The 17,126-nt window shown below is 30.7% G+C and overlaps 1 protein-coding gene across 1 annotated transcript; it reads left to right on the top strand.

Annotated features, from left to right (window-relative positions):
* The first annotated feature begins 3,016 nt into the window (after window positions 1-3,016).
* Window positions 3,017-15,273, top strand: LOC139491695 (T-box transcription factor TBX22-like). The gene is made up of 8 exons (XM_071279508.1): window positions 3,017-3,242; window positions 4,911-5,013; window positions 7,090-7,206; window positions 8,997-9,153; window positions 9,759-9,899; window positions 11,482-11,546; window positions 12,896-12,996; window positions 14,751-15,273. The coding sequence occupies exons 1-8, from the start codon at window positions 3,080-3,082 to the stop codon at window positions 15,092-15,094; spliced, it is 1,191 nt and encodes a 396-aa protein (XP_071135609.1). The 5' UTR covers window positions 3,017-3,079; the 3' UTR covers window positions 15,095-15,273.
* Window positions 15,274-17,126: the final 1,853 nt, after the last annotated feature.

Raw genomic sequence — 17,126 nt, 5'->3', positions numbered from 1 at the left:
CGTTTGAACGTTGTTATGTGTATCATTTGTTATTTTTCCACCCGTTTTACTGACATTTCTGTCAACACGAGCTTCGACTGCTTGTACCAATTAACTGGTGGTTATCAAACTGATTACTCGGATCTCCTTGATGTTTTACCTCATATGATACGGTAAAGTAATAACATATTAGACAAATTCCATAGCATGTGCAATAAAACCTGAGAAATTCCTTCCTTAACAAGAGTGGTATCCACTTTAATAGAAAATGTTTCACCTCTGGCGTATGTTGTTTACACCAAGCAACATATACATGCTGATAGGAGGATTAAAAGAATTAAAAGTGGTGTCAACTGATTGCACGGTTTTAACTCTAGAGTAAATATTGTTGCTACCCATGTTATACAAGTATCTAATCTTTGATGAAATAAAAAAAAATCTCGTTAAGTGTTAATAAAAGTAGCTAAATTAAAACAAACTTACACTGAAAAGAAAATGTGAACATTTCATTAATATTAAGCGTTGTCATGATTCAAATATTTTGAAAAAATTTACTTGTACGCTATTCTAGTGAAAAACTTATTCATTCTAGACGCGAATTAAGTTTTTAACAGTTTTTAGTTTTCCCCACTTTTTAACTAATTGTTGCTTTTAGATAAAACAGGTACCATCATTATATGTTGAATGGTAAAACACTACTAAGGGAGCTACCATTTGATTTTTATGGGGGGGGGGGGGGGGGGGGGGGGGGGGGGGGCTAGGATGAAAAAATTTGTTCTGCATTTTTTTTTTTTAGCTGTAATCTCTGTCTTGCCTTTTTATTTTTCACTCTGTTCGGTCCTGCATTTTTTTTTTTAGTTAATCCTGACTTTTTTTTACCTAAATTGTCGTCCTGACTTTTTTTTTTGTAAGTGTCTCATCCTGCCTTTTTTTTTTACTCAAAACTCCTGTCCTGCCTATTTTTTTTCAAATTTCATCCTAGCCCCCCATAAAAATCAAACGGTAGCTCCCTAATGCATGCAGGACAAGCATATGTATACCCTAAAATAATAAGTTTAGTATTTCTTTCGCTAATGTTTTTTTTTTGTATCAGCAAGACGGCAAACTATTAATACATGATATGCTGCACTAAAAGCATTTTGAAAATAAACATTATCAAGCGTAGATCTGAACGTTTGTTAAAACACATATAAAATAAATGGTGAGTATTATAAGAATAAATAAACAGAAATGTCTAATGCAATACCTTTTTTGCTCTTAAACACTTAAACAAATTTGAATAAAGTATTAAAATTATACAAACGGAAATCACAAATTTAACATAACTATCAAGCAATTTATTATTTCGAATAGTTTGAAGTTGAACACAAAATCACAAGGTACACACTTTTAAAAGTTGTCTTTCAAAGATATTCATTACTGATTATAAAAATTGAGAGATATGCGTGATAACAAAATGTGATACAATTCAAAATAAGAAACTAGTGACCAGAGTTTAGCTAATTATCAAAGAATACAACAAAAATAAGACGGGCACTAACATAACGACAACATCTGCATGACTATACACAGTCTCCTGGCCTGAAACAGAATGAGGCTTTGTTTCACATTTTTGTGCACACTCAGTCCTACCCTAAACAATCACCTGCAGTTTTGTAACAGTACAACATAAGAACAAACTGTAAATTCAAATTTCTCACCTGATCGGCACTGAGTATAAGGAACAACTAATGCAATTATCCTAGATCATCACAAAAACTGAGAACTATTTCAAACAACATTTCAACTAATAAATAAACCAGACAAGCATGTCAACTTCCAATGAGATTTTGTATAAAGACGTAATAAGTAGTCTTGGAAAAGCATGCATCCCATGTGCAACACCAACATACAATAAGTATCGACGGATTGCAGGGTAATAATTGTTAATAACTAGATCACCGTATAATAATAAAGTAGTATTCAACTTTGGATTAAGGGGAAATATCAACACCGATACATGTGTATTAGAAGATCGTACTACAATTTTAAATTGCAAACATTTAAGCATAAGCTTATTAAAAGACCAGCAAGTTAACATGAATTTAATGCCAGAGTTTGCTAAAGTAATTCTCGTAGATCTAAAACAAGATTTCTTAGTCAACTATTTTACCAGAATAGAAAAAGATCTTTGAAAATAGTTGTAAAACGGAATATTAATAAGTTCACATACAATATGCATATATATATATTTGTTATATTTATTCTCACTTCAAAATTGGTGAAAAAGAAATACAAAAGAAAATTCGATTGACAGACTCTCGAATTAAGTTCAAACACACTGGGTGCTGCATTCGATGCATATATCTCTTGATTTTTCTAATACTAGAAGGTTAATAGCCAACGGTTGAGACAACCAGATATACACTTATACAGGGAGAGCTATAGAACAAAAGGTCCCTTTTTTTTGGCCATCAAAGAAATGCCAAAACTATAAATGGTCATCTTTTGACCTTAAAAGGAAGGCCAACAACATAAATTGACATCTGTTTGATGTAATGGGAATAGCCCAAAACACAGATGGTCATCTTTGACCAAGGAAATTACATTCTTACATTTTAAAATTTGACTTTGCTAAGGCTATTTTTATAAGTTTTTAGTTGTGATCTGTGAAAGCATATGGAAAAGCCATCATTTTACAAAAAGCAGTTCATTTTAGGTTAGGTAAAGAATAAAACGAGATATGGCGTGATTTGTTAAAAAAAAACTTGGCAAAGTACCTACATTTACATATATCTTTTTTTATCTACTGAAATAATGTTTATTCTGTTTTGTCTAGCGCCAGTATGTCCTATCTGAGGTGGGGGTTATCTGAGGTGACAGTGAAGTCTAGTGATGAAAAGCTCGCAGTGGGATGTCCTATCGTGGTCCTGTAACCATTGAAACAATGATAGCTTCTTTATCTGTTTACACTGATAGTCAAACCTGATACGTCCTTTGATACTGTCTAATAAATCTATACTTTTCTCACCAATGGATCACTCTTCATCTTGTTCAGTCACCTCAGACATGTAACATAGATATATATATTTTGATATAATCGCAAAAAGTCGATAGAAAAATGTTCAGTGAAAATGCAAAAGCATTTTGCATTGAAAATCTTCTGGGCCTAGATTTGCAAAACTGTAAGCAAAATGCCAATTCTTGTGACGGGGTTGGAGAAATCTGTCCAGTCCCTGGCCAGGGGACTCAGTGTGTTCATAATTCTACACAGATCGTTCATGGTAAGTACCTTGTTTGTCAATAAATTAAATGTGTACATATATAAACGTCTCAGTGAACGATGATAAGTTGTTAGAGTGCCTTTTGATTTTTTTTACGAACTATTGCACAATTAATTAAAAAAAAAAAAAAAAAAAAATGATTTTTTTATTTTTAAAGTTTTAATATATTGAAATAGTTTATTATTATAACATTTAAGTTATTTGGTGTTAAATCACTTAAAATATTTCTTGCAGATGTGTTTGATAATATAAATAAGAAAATCTAGAAGGAATTGTTATTAAAATTAACGATATTGAAAAACTGGAAAAAATAAAATAAAAAAATATATTGAATAAAGAAAGTAGACAAATTTCCATGTTACCGTTACAAATTATATTAAGATTAACATTAAATATTTATGTGAGCTTATTGAAATATTTATGTGAGCTTATTGAATAATAGTATATAAAAAATTAAATCGTCGAATATCTCGGCTAACATTTTTTTCTGACTTAAAAAAAAACCACCAAAAAAACACTGGGTAAGTCATTAAACAAGTTGTCGCTAGTTTACCAACCTTCGCTACATTTTTACAATATTATTTCGAACTAATCACTTACCTAAAATTAAAGACTTCTATACAGTTAAGTAATGATAAATCCAACTTTTCAAAATGACCAAATGATGAGTACATTGTATTGAAATATGTATAATTATCTCTATACCTTTGTAATTTGGTTTGTTAGAATAAAGAAAGATATATATTAATAAAAAAAAACTAAAAGTCTCCAGTGTGATAAGATTGCAAGTTTGTGATATTACTTTTGATTTTTCCTGTCGACAATAATATCAATTCAGGTTACATATTTTTAGGATTCATTCGGATTTGTTTTGTGTCTAATAAGATTCAAACATAGCTGTGTCTTCTATAAAGTCGTTTCCTTTGTATCGATTGATCCGATATATCTGGGTTATTTTTATTCGACATTAATAGAGAGTTGTTAAAGATTGATAATTACATGTATCACTCAAATTTATTTGTTTCATGACCACGGTTGTATAAATATTTCTGTTTAATTCTTGTATTTTCTAAAAAGCAAAACTATGAGTTTAAATAAGTTTATTATTCAAATTATTTAAAAATTAAAACTTATTGTTTATTGTTGAGGAAATAATTAAATTTTGAATTACGAAGGACTATCATATTTACTGTTTGAAATTATAACCCATTTTCACATTCACTTACTCTTCCCCGTAATTGCCGCTTCAAAATATTTTTAATTTTCTAAATAAATTAAGTTATATATTTTTTCTTTAGTGTGCAATTCAGTAAAAGAGGGGCGAAACTCATAAATTGAAACTAAACTGACAACGCCATGGCTAAAAAATAAAAAGACAAACAGACAAATAATAGTACACAAGACACAACAAAGAAAACTAATAAAAGATTAAGCAACACGAAAAATAAAATCCATCATATATTTGTTATAGTATTTTCGCGGGTGTAACCTTAAAAGTTTTGAGCAAACCCAAATAAATAAAACCCTCCTGTAAATTGTTTCTCCTAATGGCGAGGCTTAAGTTCTTTTTTTAGAGCATCGACATTTAACGACTGAACTATGTTTCTTGGAGTTGAGCACGTTTGTTATTCCTTTTAATTTATCATTATTACTAATAATATATTTCAGATGATACCCATTCAAAAAACATTTCGATAGAGCTTTGTCAGAGTGAATTGTGGCATTCATTTCACGCTCTTGGAACAGAGATGATAATTACCAAGTCTGGGAGGTAAAGAGAAACAGAATTGATAGAATAATTACTTTTAGGAATTTTGGTCCTTAATGTTCTTCGTACTTTATTTGGCTTTTAAAATTGATTTTTTTTTAACATTTTTTGGATTCGAACGTCACTGATGAGTCTATTGTAGACGAAACGCGCGTCTGGCGTAAGTACAAAATTTAATTCTGGTATCTATGATGAGTTTATATACAGAATGTATAGGAGATTAAATTGTTAACAGGAATTTTAAAATTTTATATATGATATATATATATATGTATTCTAAGAACATATATTTCAAAAAATGATATTCAGAATAATTTAGATCATTAAAGCAATTGATTTCATTGACGGTACTAATTGCATTGCTACAGGTGCGCATTTCGAACTCTTCCATGATAATCGAAACCAAATTATTTGAAAGTCCAAAACTTTAAACAAAATTGGAGATTCATTTCAGTGATATATCGAACGTTCAGCTGTTTTGATACAACAAAAACAGTGTAACGAAACAGGTAGTAATGTTAAAAAGTCATTTAAAAAAACAGTAAAAAAAACTGACTGAAGGAAACAACCAATTAATATAAGGGATACAATTACCAAAACTGATTAACATTGATGATACTCTTCTATTTGTCCTTATTAAATTTCTACTGTCGAAATTAAACAGTTTCAGCACATGCAAATAAATTCTCTGTTAAAGTTTATAGCAATGTTTTTGTTAAGTTTCCGACGCGTAATTTTTTTTTTATGTTAATCTACTTTTTAATTTGTTTGTTCATAACGTTATAATCTGTTCTGTTAAATGTTTTCAAGTGCTGTTTTTTTTGTAAACAAGATGTAGTATCAAACATAGTTTTTTCGTGTTCTCGACCATTGTAATATTATACGCAACAACTTCAGATGTTACAACAAATCCGAAAATATCATTTTGTTGAAATTAAAATTGAGACTTAAACATAGTAAAAACAAATGGTTAAAGGGGATGGTTATTCAAATTTTACACCATTGAGGGAACCTGTAGTTTAAATTTTTTTTTTTCTTAAAGTTGTCATGATAATATTATATTCAATTTATAATTGTTATTAATAAATATGTAAAAGAAATATTACAAAGCACCGTGTATGAATCAATCCCGATTAATACTTTTGAAATGGAGTCAGCAAGCTTAGATTTAAAAGGATTAAATAAATGAACATTCAATCTGACTAAATAGAGGAGACCATGCATTGTATGTGCAACAAAAGAAAGGACATTAAATTGTTCTTAGGTGTTTAAAATATTTTTTGATAAATTGTTTTTTTTTATCGAAAAATCAATTTTCCGTCCATTTTTTAACCTGAAAGATATTGAATTCAATATTGAAATGAACAGAAAAATCGAAAATTCCTGGAACAAGATGAGACCAGTGTACTCAAAGTTGTATAACAGCTGTTTTAGAAAATACGCATCATAATGAATGATGGGTTATTTAGAACATTTCGAAATTAAATGAGTAATATTAAAATTTTGTTTTCAATTCATAATAATAATAATCTTTTATTCGTAAGCAATACAACTTATAGAATATAAATATTAAAAATATTCAATTACATCAGTAAAATATATTTACATTTAAACAATCAGTCAAATAATCATATAAGTAAGTATACCCATATAAGTTTTTACAGTACAGCAGAGTATGATAGAATATAACACATATTAAGCATTTAAAAATGAATTTAATTATGTGCCTTCTCGGCCAGAAATAAATACTTCCCTAAATTGTTAAGTTACTTTACATTATGAACAGATAGCAATTGTACGAGTTTAAAATTCGAAGGTTTTCTCCAAATGATATGGTATAATAAATTTGTTTCCAATAATTTATAAAACTAATTTATTAATTTCCCACTGTATTTTTGTTTACGAATATATATGATTAGTTTTTGTTACTTAGTTTAACAACAAACTTATGCTCAATAGAGAATAGTTGGTTTGAAAAAAAACTAAATGTCAATTTCAATATAGATAATACAAAACTGTTGACTTTTACTTGAATCACAAGAACAGTTGCTATTTATATTCTTGTCATATTTTTTCCAGACGAATGTTTCCTGCAGTCCGGTGCAAAGTTCATGGTTTAGATTCCAAATCCAAGTACAGAGTATATATAGACTTTGTTCAGCTAGATAGACACAAGTACCGATACGTGTATCACAGGTTTGTGTCAATTTATTGAAGGATCAATTGACGACAGTTTAAAGTTGGAGTGATGTTTTTACTGAATTTGAACTTTGCTGCAACTGAAAACAGCAAGAATCGTTACAAATGTCTACACAAGTCTTTAATATAGGGCGATGTTATATTTTATTATCAAAATTCGCTCTGTTTAATTGGCAAAGTCGAGCTTTGACCAGAAAAGGTATTTTAGTCATTTTAAGGAAGTTTAAGGAAATTGCTTAGATTGTTCATGAAAAAACATATTTTTAGCTCATCTAGCCCGAAGGGCCAAGTAGTTTTTCTCATCACTTGGCGTCCGTCGTCCGTCGTCGTCTATTAACTTTTACAAAAATCTTGTCCTCTGAAACTACTGGGCCAAATTTAACCAAACTTGGCTACAATCATCATTGGGGTATCTAGTTCAAAAAATGTGTCCGGTGACCCCGCCAGCCAACCAAAATGGCCGATGGCTAAAACTAGAACATAGGGGTAAAATGTAAATTTTGGCTTAAAACTCTGAAACCAAAGAATTTAGAGCAAATCTGACATGGAGTAAAATTGTTTATTAGGTCAAGATCTATCTGCTCTGAAATTTTCATATGAATCAGACAACCCGTTGTTCGGTTGCTGCCCCTGAATTGGTAATTTTAAAGACAGTTTGCTGTTTTTGGTTATTATCTTAAATATATTATTATAGATAGAGATAAACTGTAAACAGCAATAATGTAGAGCAAAGTAAGACCTACAAATAAGTCATGATGATCAAAATGGTCAATTGACTCCTTAAGGAGTTGTTGCCCTTTTAGTAAATTTTAACAATTTTGATAAATTTTAACAATTTTGATAAATTTTGTAAATTTTGGTAAATATTTACAAAATGTTTTTCTGTGTAACTACTAGGCAAAGTGCATTATAGATAGATATATTGTTAACAGCAAGAGTGTTCAGTAAAGTAATATGGCGTCACAGGGGTGGCCCAATATCTACGAACACATCACCATCACCAAAACACAATTTTGTCATGAATCCATCTGTGTCCTTTGTTAGATATGCACATAGACCAAGGTGAGCGACACAGGCTCTTTAGAGCCTCTAGTTGTGCCATGCAATGAAATCTATGAGACATAATTTTGAAATGAAATATGATTTAATATATATATTAAATTTCTTATATAAGGGTCTGCTCGTTTCTGATTAAGATTGAATACAGAAAGTTTAAACACTACATTTATGAAGTGTTATTTTCATTTTAAAACCAATTATATAATTGACAAATTAGAATATAAAAAAAACCAAAAGCAACCTTACATTTCAAAAAGCACGCATATCCTTTTATTCATGATTACCCTATCAGGTTGTGTTATAGGATGCACTATGTAAATACAATTGATTCATAAAACACGCCTCTTTTATGGAGATATTTAATTTTCATAGACATTTTATTTTGTTTATTTACCGGTTGCATGATAAAATCTCCATGTTTCATCTCATTGAAACACAACTTGGAAATTTTAGCAGTATGTATGTCGTGTACAAGTTGCTATACATTAATTACAGTAATATTGTGCATGTTATAACATTTACAATACAAAAATACGAGTTGTAACATGTGCTAAAGTACCTCGTACATGTTATAACATGTACAAAATATTGTTTAAAATGGTTGTAGACAACGCATATTGATTGTACTGTTGGTTAGTGGACTAATTCTATTCTCAGGAAGGAGGGATAGTACAGAATCTTTGTGTAAGTTTATCATGTATTTGTAATATCATTATGGTATATTGTAGTTCCAAATGGATGGTATCCGGTACTGGTGATAACATGTTTAAACCACAGAAATACTCACACCCAGATTGTCCCATGGACGGCAATCTCCTCAACTCACAGATCATATCTTTTGAAAGGTTAAAACTAACTAACAACGAGAGATCACGGAATGGTCAGGTAAAACACAATCAAAATATACGTTGTTCTTGTTATTTCCTCATATTAATTTCATGTATCGACTGTTACATTAATGTTTTTATAGTCAACAGGAGATGTGAAAATGTATAAAATCTGTAATTAATATTATGATATTCCCAAATCCAAAGCTCAAGGACCAATTCGCTTCCGTCATCATAGATAACAAAAGAGTAGAAAACAGCCGAAGGCCATTAATGGGTCTTCAAAACATCGAGAAATCCAAAATCCGTTGTTGGGCTTCATCTAGTCCCCTAAAATGTATACTAGTTCAGCGAACTAGGAATGGACGTCACATTCAACTCCGAAACATATAAAGAACCAAAATTAGAACATTATACAAGAATAACTAGAGGAAAGACACAAAAATGCGGCTAATTGTATTCATTTTACGTGTCTGTTTGTATATAATATCTAAATCTTACTTAGATTGACCAAAATGATTACTATTACTAGTTTCATATGTGTTTATTTTAGTTTTTGTTTGTGACCCGGAATTTGGTTTCGCTCAAACGATAAGACTATTGAACAGCGGTAAACTACTGTTGCCTTTATTGTTTTTTATCTACCCTGTATGTTTTATACAGGTTTCGTTATTGTCAATGCAGAGATTTCTTCCTAGAGTGCACGTTGAGCGACTATCTATAGAAAACATTCCCGAGGAACATTTTGTCACATCCTTTCCGCAGACATCTTTTATGGCTGTTACTGCCTATCAAAATCAAGAGGTAAATCATCGTAGCAATGATAAATTATATCATCGTTTTAAATATCATAACATAACTATTATGTTCGCCTAAAAGGTAAAAATGACACTAACACAACATCCCAAAACTTCTAAATATACCCTTTCCTTTTGAATAATATAGAGGTTCTAAACCCTAACTACAAATGCCTTTAACAAGTATACTTGCTTTGAAATCTTATATCAACCCACTCGGAATTACTGCCTGGTTACCATATAAGTAACTTCTCCTGTACAGTATCCAGCTTCCAATCCCCGAAGGCACTATTTGATTTTTTATGTGAAAATACATATTTGGCCCGAATCAAATTAATGCATAACGTATACGCCCTTTATTGATGTTGGATGGGCTATTTATTGAGTAGCATATTTTGTTGAATTTTGGCAACTAAGAAGGAGCTATGTATAAAAAAAGTCGTGTAAATATATGAACATTTCTTTTTCTTTCACGATAAATTGAACAGACGACAACTGTTCCTATATTCTAGCATTATCTGTTTGACTGAGCTTTTGATATTGCCATTTGATTAGAGACTTTGTTTTGAATTTTCCTCGGAGTTCTTTTTTTTAGTAATTTACTTTATACTTTGTATATTATTTCAAAGTTAATATAATTATTATCAATACTTTTTGTAAGTAAAGAGACTTTAGTCATTCCAATTATGTACACATCAAATTAATCAAAACATCAAAAGAGTGGCGAAAGATACTGAATTGAGGGACATTCAAACGCATTAGTTGAAATCAAACTTACAATGCAATGCAAATAAGTATCTTGCCTTGATAACATTTCAGTAAGACTGCGGGTAATGTTTATTCTATTCCCTATGAGGACATGTCGTTTATATCACTTTTGACACTCTATCAAGTCTAAGTGTTGATATCAATTCAACTATCAGTATACCCCGGATGTAAGGATAGGTTCAAATTCCCACTGAGTTATACCAAACGATGTCAAAGTACTTCAAATGACAAGTTTCAAACAAACTATATCTATTTGACAAAAGTTGAAGCCTTTTGTTTGAATAATACCATATTTTATCTCATTCATTATCATCAATGGCCGTTAACGTACGCGATTATGATAGGTATATCAGTTTTGTTTATGATAATATTTGTTTAGATTCATTAGATGTAAAGACTTATCGCACGATTGATGATATAAACACCTGATTAGAAAACTTAATAATTACAACCTAAAATTGCTCACCTTAAGCAATAACCGATCTAGTTTAAAGAAGCGCTAACATTTTTTAACGTCCCCTGTGTGTTTTCGCACAAGTCTTGCTCATTTTATTCAATTTTTAAGAGACGACATTTCCCGATTTTTTTTTATCATAGTGAAAGTTATTGTTTATGTCACGATACATGTGTAATACAATTTCATAATAGCCCTTTATTATCAAAATTTAGATGTTTACTTGGTGTCTTTATAACTAAATTAAAAGTGACGACTTTTTCAAGAGTGTGGTAGATTCCCACGACTACTGCCTGGCAGGTGTTAATACATTATAACTCTAATCCTAACACATTTGTTTATTCACGCCGTATATTTGTTTACACAGATAACTCGTTTGAAGATAGCCAGAAACCCGTTTGCCAAAGGTTTTAGAGAGTCCGGGAAAAACAGGTATGTGCTAGCAGACGTGTCATTGATGGTGAAAGACATGTTTCATTATGGCTTAACTGCTTATTCTCATCTAATATTTATAAAATGAACAGAACTTTTAACTCATAATCAACTAAATTAACCTTGATTATTCTTCTTTTATTTATTATAATTAAACCGATATAATCAGTTAAGACAGTTCTGTAACATCAGCCGATGTCATTCCAAAAGTTTGAAAAAAACAAACATTTTCCAGCAAAAAGCTTCGGACACTTTAATTTCATACGAATAGAGATTTGAGATATACGTCGACGTTATATCAATAATAAAACAAAAATAAACAAAATGCTACAACAATAGATAGGTGTCCGTATGTTTTAATTTTTTGTAGCACAGGATCTAGAGATTTAGTTTATGCCGGTATCATCTAGATGATAGTAATTAGCTATGTCGTATGGTGTATAAACATACCGAGTCCCCAGGCATAGTTGACATTAGACGATTTTGGATTTATAACACAAATTACTACGATCAATATTTCTGATAGTAACTGTTGGTCCACACGGGATTTCAAGAGCGAAAATCTTAATACTTTCATTGGTACTGACCTCCAAATACGGTTGTCCTTTTATTGAAATTTGCTGTTGAAACAACATTGAAATTGGCAAATTCGGAAATTGGCTCATTTATATTTTACTCCGATTTTGATAACCAGTTTTTGCAAAACTTAAAGTTCTTTTGCATTATATCAGCAATTTCGTTTCTTTAAGATTTTTGCCTCAAAAATGTTTAAACGTGAGCAGCCACCGAGAGTTGTTAATTGCCGAAATGCTCATTTGGTGAAGTAACATTTGTATTGTTTAATGTGGCTATGATTGTATTTGTTTCAATAAATTTCTGTATTTATACATCACAATTTCTGTCAATGTGATATCACAAAAATTGCAATGTCTATTCTTATGATTATCAAAGGTACCAGACTTATAATATTAGATACGCCATACGCGCGTTTCATTTAAATAAGACTCATCAGTGACGCTCACATCAAAATAGTTAGAAAACCAAACAAGTATAAAAAAAATTATAAAAAGTAAAAACTCTAAGCATACACACTCTAAGCATACAAACTCCAAACCATTATTCTAATATAAAAAATGTATGCGATTTTATAAAATTGTTTGCTGGATTATGTTCACTGGCAGAAGGAGATATGCAGACGAACGTATAGATGACAAACAGACACATATTTTCCACGGACACCCACTTATGGGCTTTGTAAATGCAAACCTGAAATCAAATGATAAGTTCGAATCTAAGATAAGATAGAGGAATCATCGTACAAATTCATGAACTTTTCCTTTACTTTATAGGAGCTCGCTGGAAGCCATGATTGAGTGCTATGGATTACAGTTTGCGGAGAATGAAATAAACCGTAGTTGTCCCAAAAATGAGAGCAAACTAGTAGAACAAGGTTAGTAACGAATTGAAACATTATTTGAAACAGAGAATTGAACTTGGATGTAGATGACATTTAGTTTTTTTCAAATCAATCTAGCATCACTTAGGGATAGAAATACATGAGCATTTTGATTATGCAGACAGCTTAATATTGTGCTTTAATTTTATTCACGCTTTGTTGTTTAGCACAACAAAAATCCCTTTTATTCAGATAGAAAATTGGTTGAACATAGCAATTCTGATAAATAGTACTCTTTTATTTCATACACAACTATTTGTAGACTGACTGGAAAATGTTTTAAGAAGTTCTTTTAAACTAATCAGCATGTATAGATTTTGAACAAGACACGCATTCCTAGTTGAAATTTAACGATAAGAATAATTAAGAAAAGACAGACGAAAAATACATAGTACATAATAATTTTAGTTTCTTGTGTACAATTTGGAAATTAGTATGGCGTTCATTATCACTGAACTAGTATATATTTGTTTAGGGGCCAGTTGAAGGACGCCTCCGGGTGCGGGAATTTCTCGCTACATTGAAGACCTGTTGGTGACCTTCTGCTGTTGTTTTTTTTCTATGGTCGGGTTGTTGTCTCTTTAGCACATTCCCCATTTCCATTCTCAATTTTATTAGTAACACTTACATGAATGTATCATCAACTATGTCGTTATTTCTTGGGTACTGACACAAGTATATGATGTTATTTTGTATAAAATTCTACGCTGATTAATTAATAATTTGTCAAGAAATTAAAGCCCCTCTGGAAAAATTGACTTTAGTTGGATTTGACTGATATCACCTGACGTGGTGTCATCCTTCAAGTTTCTATATTTAATGAGTAGCTTTTGAATGTTAATACAGGGAAGCGCTTCGGACATTTGAAATTTTCTAAGTGATAAATTCATCTACTATTGTAGCTTTCAAATGTTAAAATGAAGAAGTGCAAGATGTATTGTTAAGTCCTCAGTGTGTAAAATAGACAAACTGACTAGATGTTTTGAAATTTATACAATTTTGAACTCGTGAACACAAATGTTTCATAAACACATACTTATACGATAGTATATTTAAAAACAATAAATATGCTGCACAGAATATTAATATTTTAGTGTTTAAGATGAGATAATCTGTAAGTAGCGTTCTCAAGATTACAAAACCCGAACAAATACAAGTTTAAAAAAAAAGACGGAAATTATTATGTATTTTTATTTTTTGTTTACAATTTTATTCGATTCGACTGTCATACAAGTGAGAGGTTAAGCTAGCTATAAGCCAGACTCTATTGATCATTTTCTACATAAGAAAATTCATATACTAAGTCAGAAATATGTGTTTGAGCTTTGGAGTTTGCCATTTAATTATGGACTTTCCGTTTTTGAATTTTCGTAGTTCAGTATTTTTGTGATTTTTGTTTGTAGGAAGGGGCAATCAAAAATTCTAAAAAAAACCCACTAATATAAGTATTAACATTGCCAAAAATCAAACTGATTGAACAATAGTTTACAAAACAGTATACAGAAAATTACTAAAAAGATTGAGCATAATAAACCTAATAAACAGGTTTCCTACTTCGCAATCGTATTAATCCTTTTAAGTAAAATTCAGTATGCGTCACAGTTAAACTAGACAGTCGCAAAATATAGAGCTAAGTACGAGTTAGATGTTCATAAACTTTTCAATGATCTTTTAATTTGTTTAGAGCAAATTCCATGTAAACATTATCATTATGAAATAACATGTAATTTGTATCCTCTTTTTTTCAGGATATCCGAGCCCAATATTTACTGTGTCGTCACTAAGTGATGAATTACCAACAGACGTTTTATTGAAAAATAGACTGACTACAGACAATGTTGGGAGAACTTTTTCGCCAGACTTTGGTATCAAACCTACTTTCAATACATTTTTCAGTCGGGAGATTCCAAGAGTTACTTACGATTTCTGTGGTAAAAGTGCAAGTGCTTTAAAAAAGGAGAATGGCCATTCGATTGCAGACACAGACAGTTTCATTCACCATAATGTACGTTATTCCCCGTACTCTGACACTTCATGTTACAGCCATTCAGTCAAACCGAGACTTAAAGTTTTCCATTACGATGTCTGTTGATATATTTTGTTAGATGCATTGTAGTAAGTTTTTTTTATATCATTGCATTGAATTTTTTTTTTATGTTAAGACGACAGCATAATATTGATGTTACTGTTTAAACTTTTTAGCAGCACTTTTTATGTTCAAACGTGTTAAGTACCGGTATATTGGGAATTAATACAGTCAGATAAATTTGGTATGCAGTTTTTTGCGCATCTGAGAGAATATTTGAACCCCCTAAGTCATTGTTTATTTACTATTTTATATACAATTTTTTCGGCAGACGTACAGGGATGACTATAGCTTGATAACCTAGTTAACCTTCAAGGTTTAGGAATATCGAACACTTCGATGCAAGCTATAAACCTCTTAAAAAGAGCTTATTCCAATGTTCTCTGAAGTGTTTGCATACCTTAGTTTTGTCTTTAGCAACTGCTTTGGTGAGTGTTTAGGGGGCTTTCGGGTATAAACCTTCTTTTTTTTAATTTAGGATTTCGTTTTTTTTTTAATGAACTTTATGAAATAAAAAAATGGGGTCACCGTTCAATTGAGCTCACAATCTGCCTTTGAAAGAAGTATACATTTTTGTAAAGGTACTTTTTTTCTGTTGAACAAATAGGAGAAATAAAGGTATTATCGAAATAAAAAAAAAGAACTAAATTACAGAAATCGCTTAAATTTTACAATAGCTTAGTTTAACTACAGATTATTTGAAAAAATATAATAAAAAATATAGGTCACCGAGGAATTAAAATAGATATTTCAATTTTAAAGCAACAACGGGAGATAATTTGGCGATTTTTGATATGAACATTTTAAAAGTCATCAGGGGCCAAAACGAATTGATTTTTTGATTGATTTGTGTACCATATGATAAAGTAACAACCAATAAAGTAATAATTAAAAATTGTAATGAAAAAAAAAGTTTAAATGTTTGCGGAAATTTTTGTGTCCTCGAGCCTCCTTATCTAAAACATTTCGTAACCCTTAAACAATTTACAAAATGTTTGATGGCCGACATTCCGTATTTGTACACTAATTTCATTTTAGGTACTACCTGCTGTTAATTCCGTATTTTGATTCTTTCTATCTGGGTCATCCATATATTAATTTATATTCTTCTCTTAAATCATAATGATAGGAATATTATGTTTGATTTGACAATTATTTTCCCTTATGATTCGCGTTCTCACATTATCATTTTGAATCTTTACAGAGTATAATAAAATAACAATTATGTAAAGAGTAAATATTGATTGAAATGTTTTCAGCTGTGAATATGGGTTACGCATTTGGAATAGAACTATTTTCTATATTTGGCATTTTATTTAACAGAATTTCTTTTTGTCTTAATTATTTAATAAAAATTTATAATTATGCAGATGTAAATGATTTTCTATGTTGTGCATAAGAGCGTTGTCTTATTGTTTGTACATCATTTGAATGTTTGTTCATGTCAAATACATGCACTAGTAAATTGGAAATGGAAATGGGGAATGTGTCAAAGAGACAACAACCCAACCAAGAACAGAAAACAACCGAAGGCCACCAATGAGTCTTAAATACAGCGAGGGAATCCCACAACCAGAGGCGTCCTTCAGCTGGCCCTTAAACAAAAATGTGTACTAGTGATAATTGACATCATACCGGACTCAAAAATTTATAAATGAACTAAAATTAAAAATCATATAAAACTAATAAGACCAGAGGCTCCTGACTGGGGATAAGCGCAGAAATGCGGTGGGGTTAAACATGTTTTTTGATATCTCAACCCTCCCTCTTATACCTCCATCCAATGTAAAAAAAAAACAAAAAAACACTAGTACGCACAATAAAACTCCGCGTCAGATGTCAGAATAGATAACTAAAGAAACTAAACTAAATTACAATGATACATAAATTAACAAAGGACTACTAGCATTTAGACATGCCAGCTCCAGACTTCAGTTAAACTGATTGAAAGATTATGTCTTTATCATATGAATATGAAGCCCAATTCCTGTCGTTATAGGTTAAGTATCATACCCCTAATGATCTTAACCAATAAGCC

Source organism: Mytilus edulis, chromosome 10, assembly GCF_963676685.1.
Source record: "Mytilus edulis chromosome 10, xbMytEdul2.2, whole genome shotgun sequence".
Taxonomy (NCBI): Eukaryota; Metazoa; Mollusca; class Bivalvia; order Mytilida; family Mytilidae; genus Mytilus; species Mytilus edulis.
Note: the sequence above shows the minus strand (reverse complement) of the source record. Positions and strands in the feature narration are given on the sequence as shown.

Bases quoted from the DNA above. Each gene is read 5' to 3' on its own strand.
- LOC139491695 (XM_071279508.1), top strand. From the start codon at position 3,080: ATGTTCAGTGAAAATGCAAAAGCATTTTGCATTGAAAATCTTCTGGGC. The intron at 9,900-11,481 runs GTAAATCATCGT...TTGTTTACACAG, and splicing joins CTGCCTATCAAAATCAAGAG to ATAACTCGTTTGAAGATAGC. The intron at 12,997-14,750 runs GTTAGTAACGAA...TCTTTTTTTCAG, and splicing joins GAGCAAACTAGTAGAACAAG to GATATCCGAGCCCAATATTT.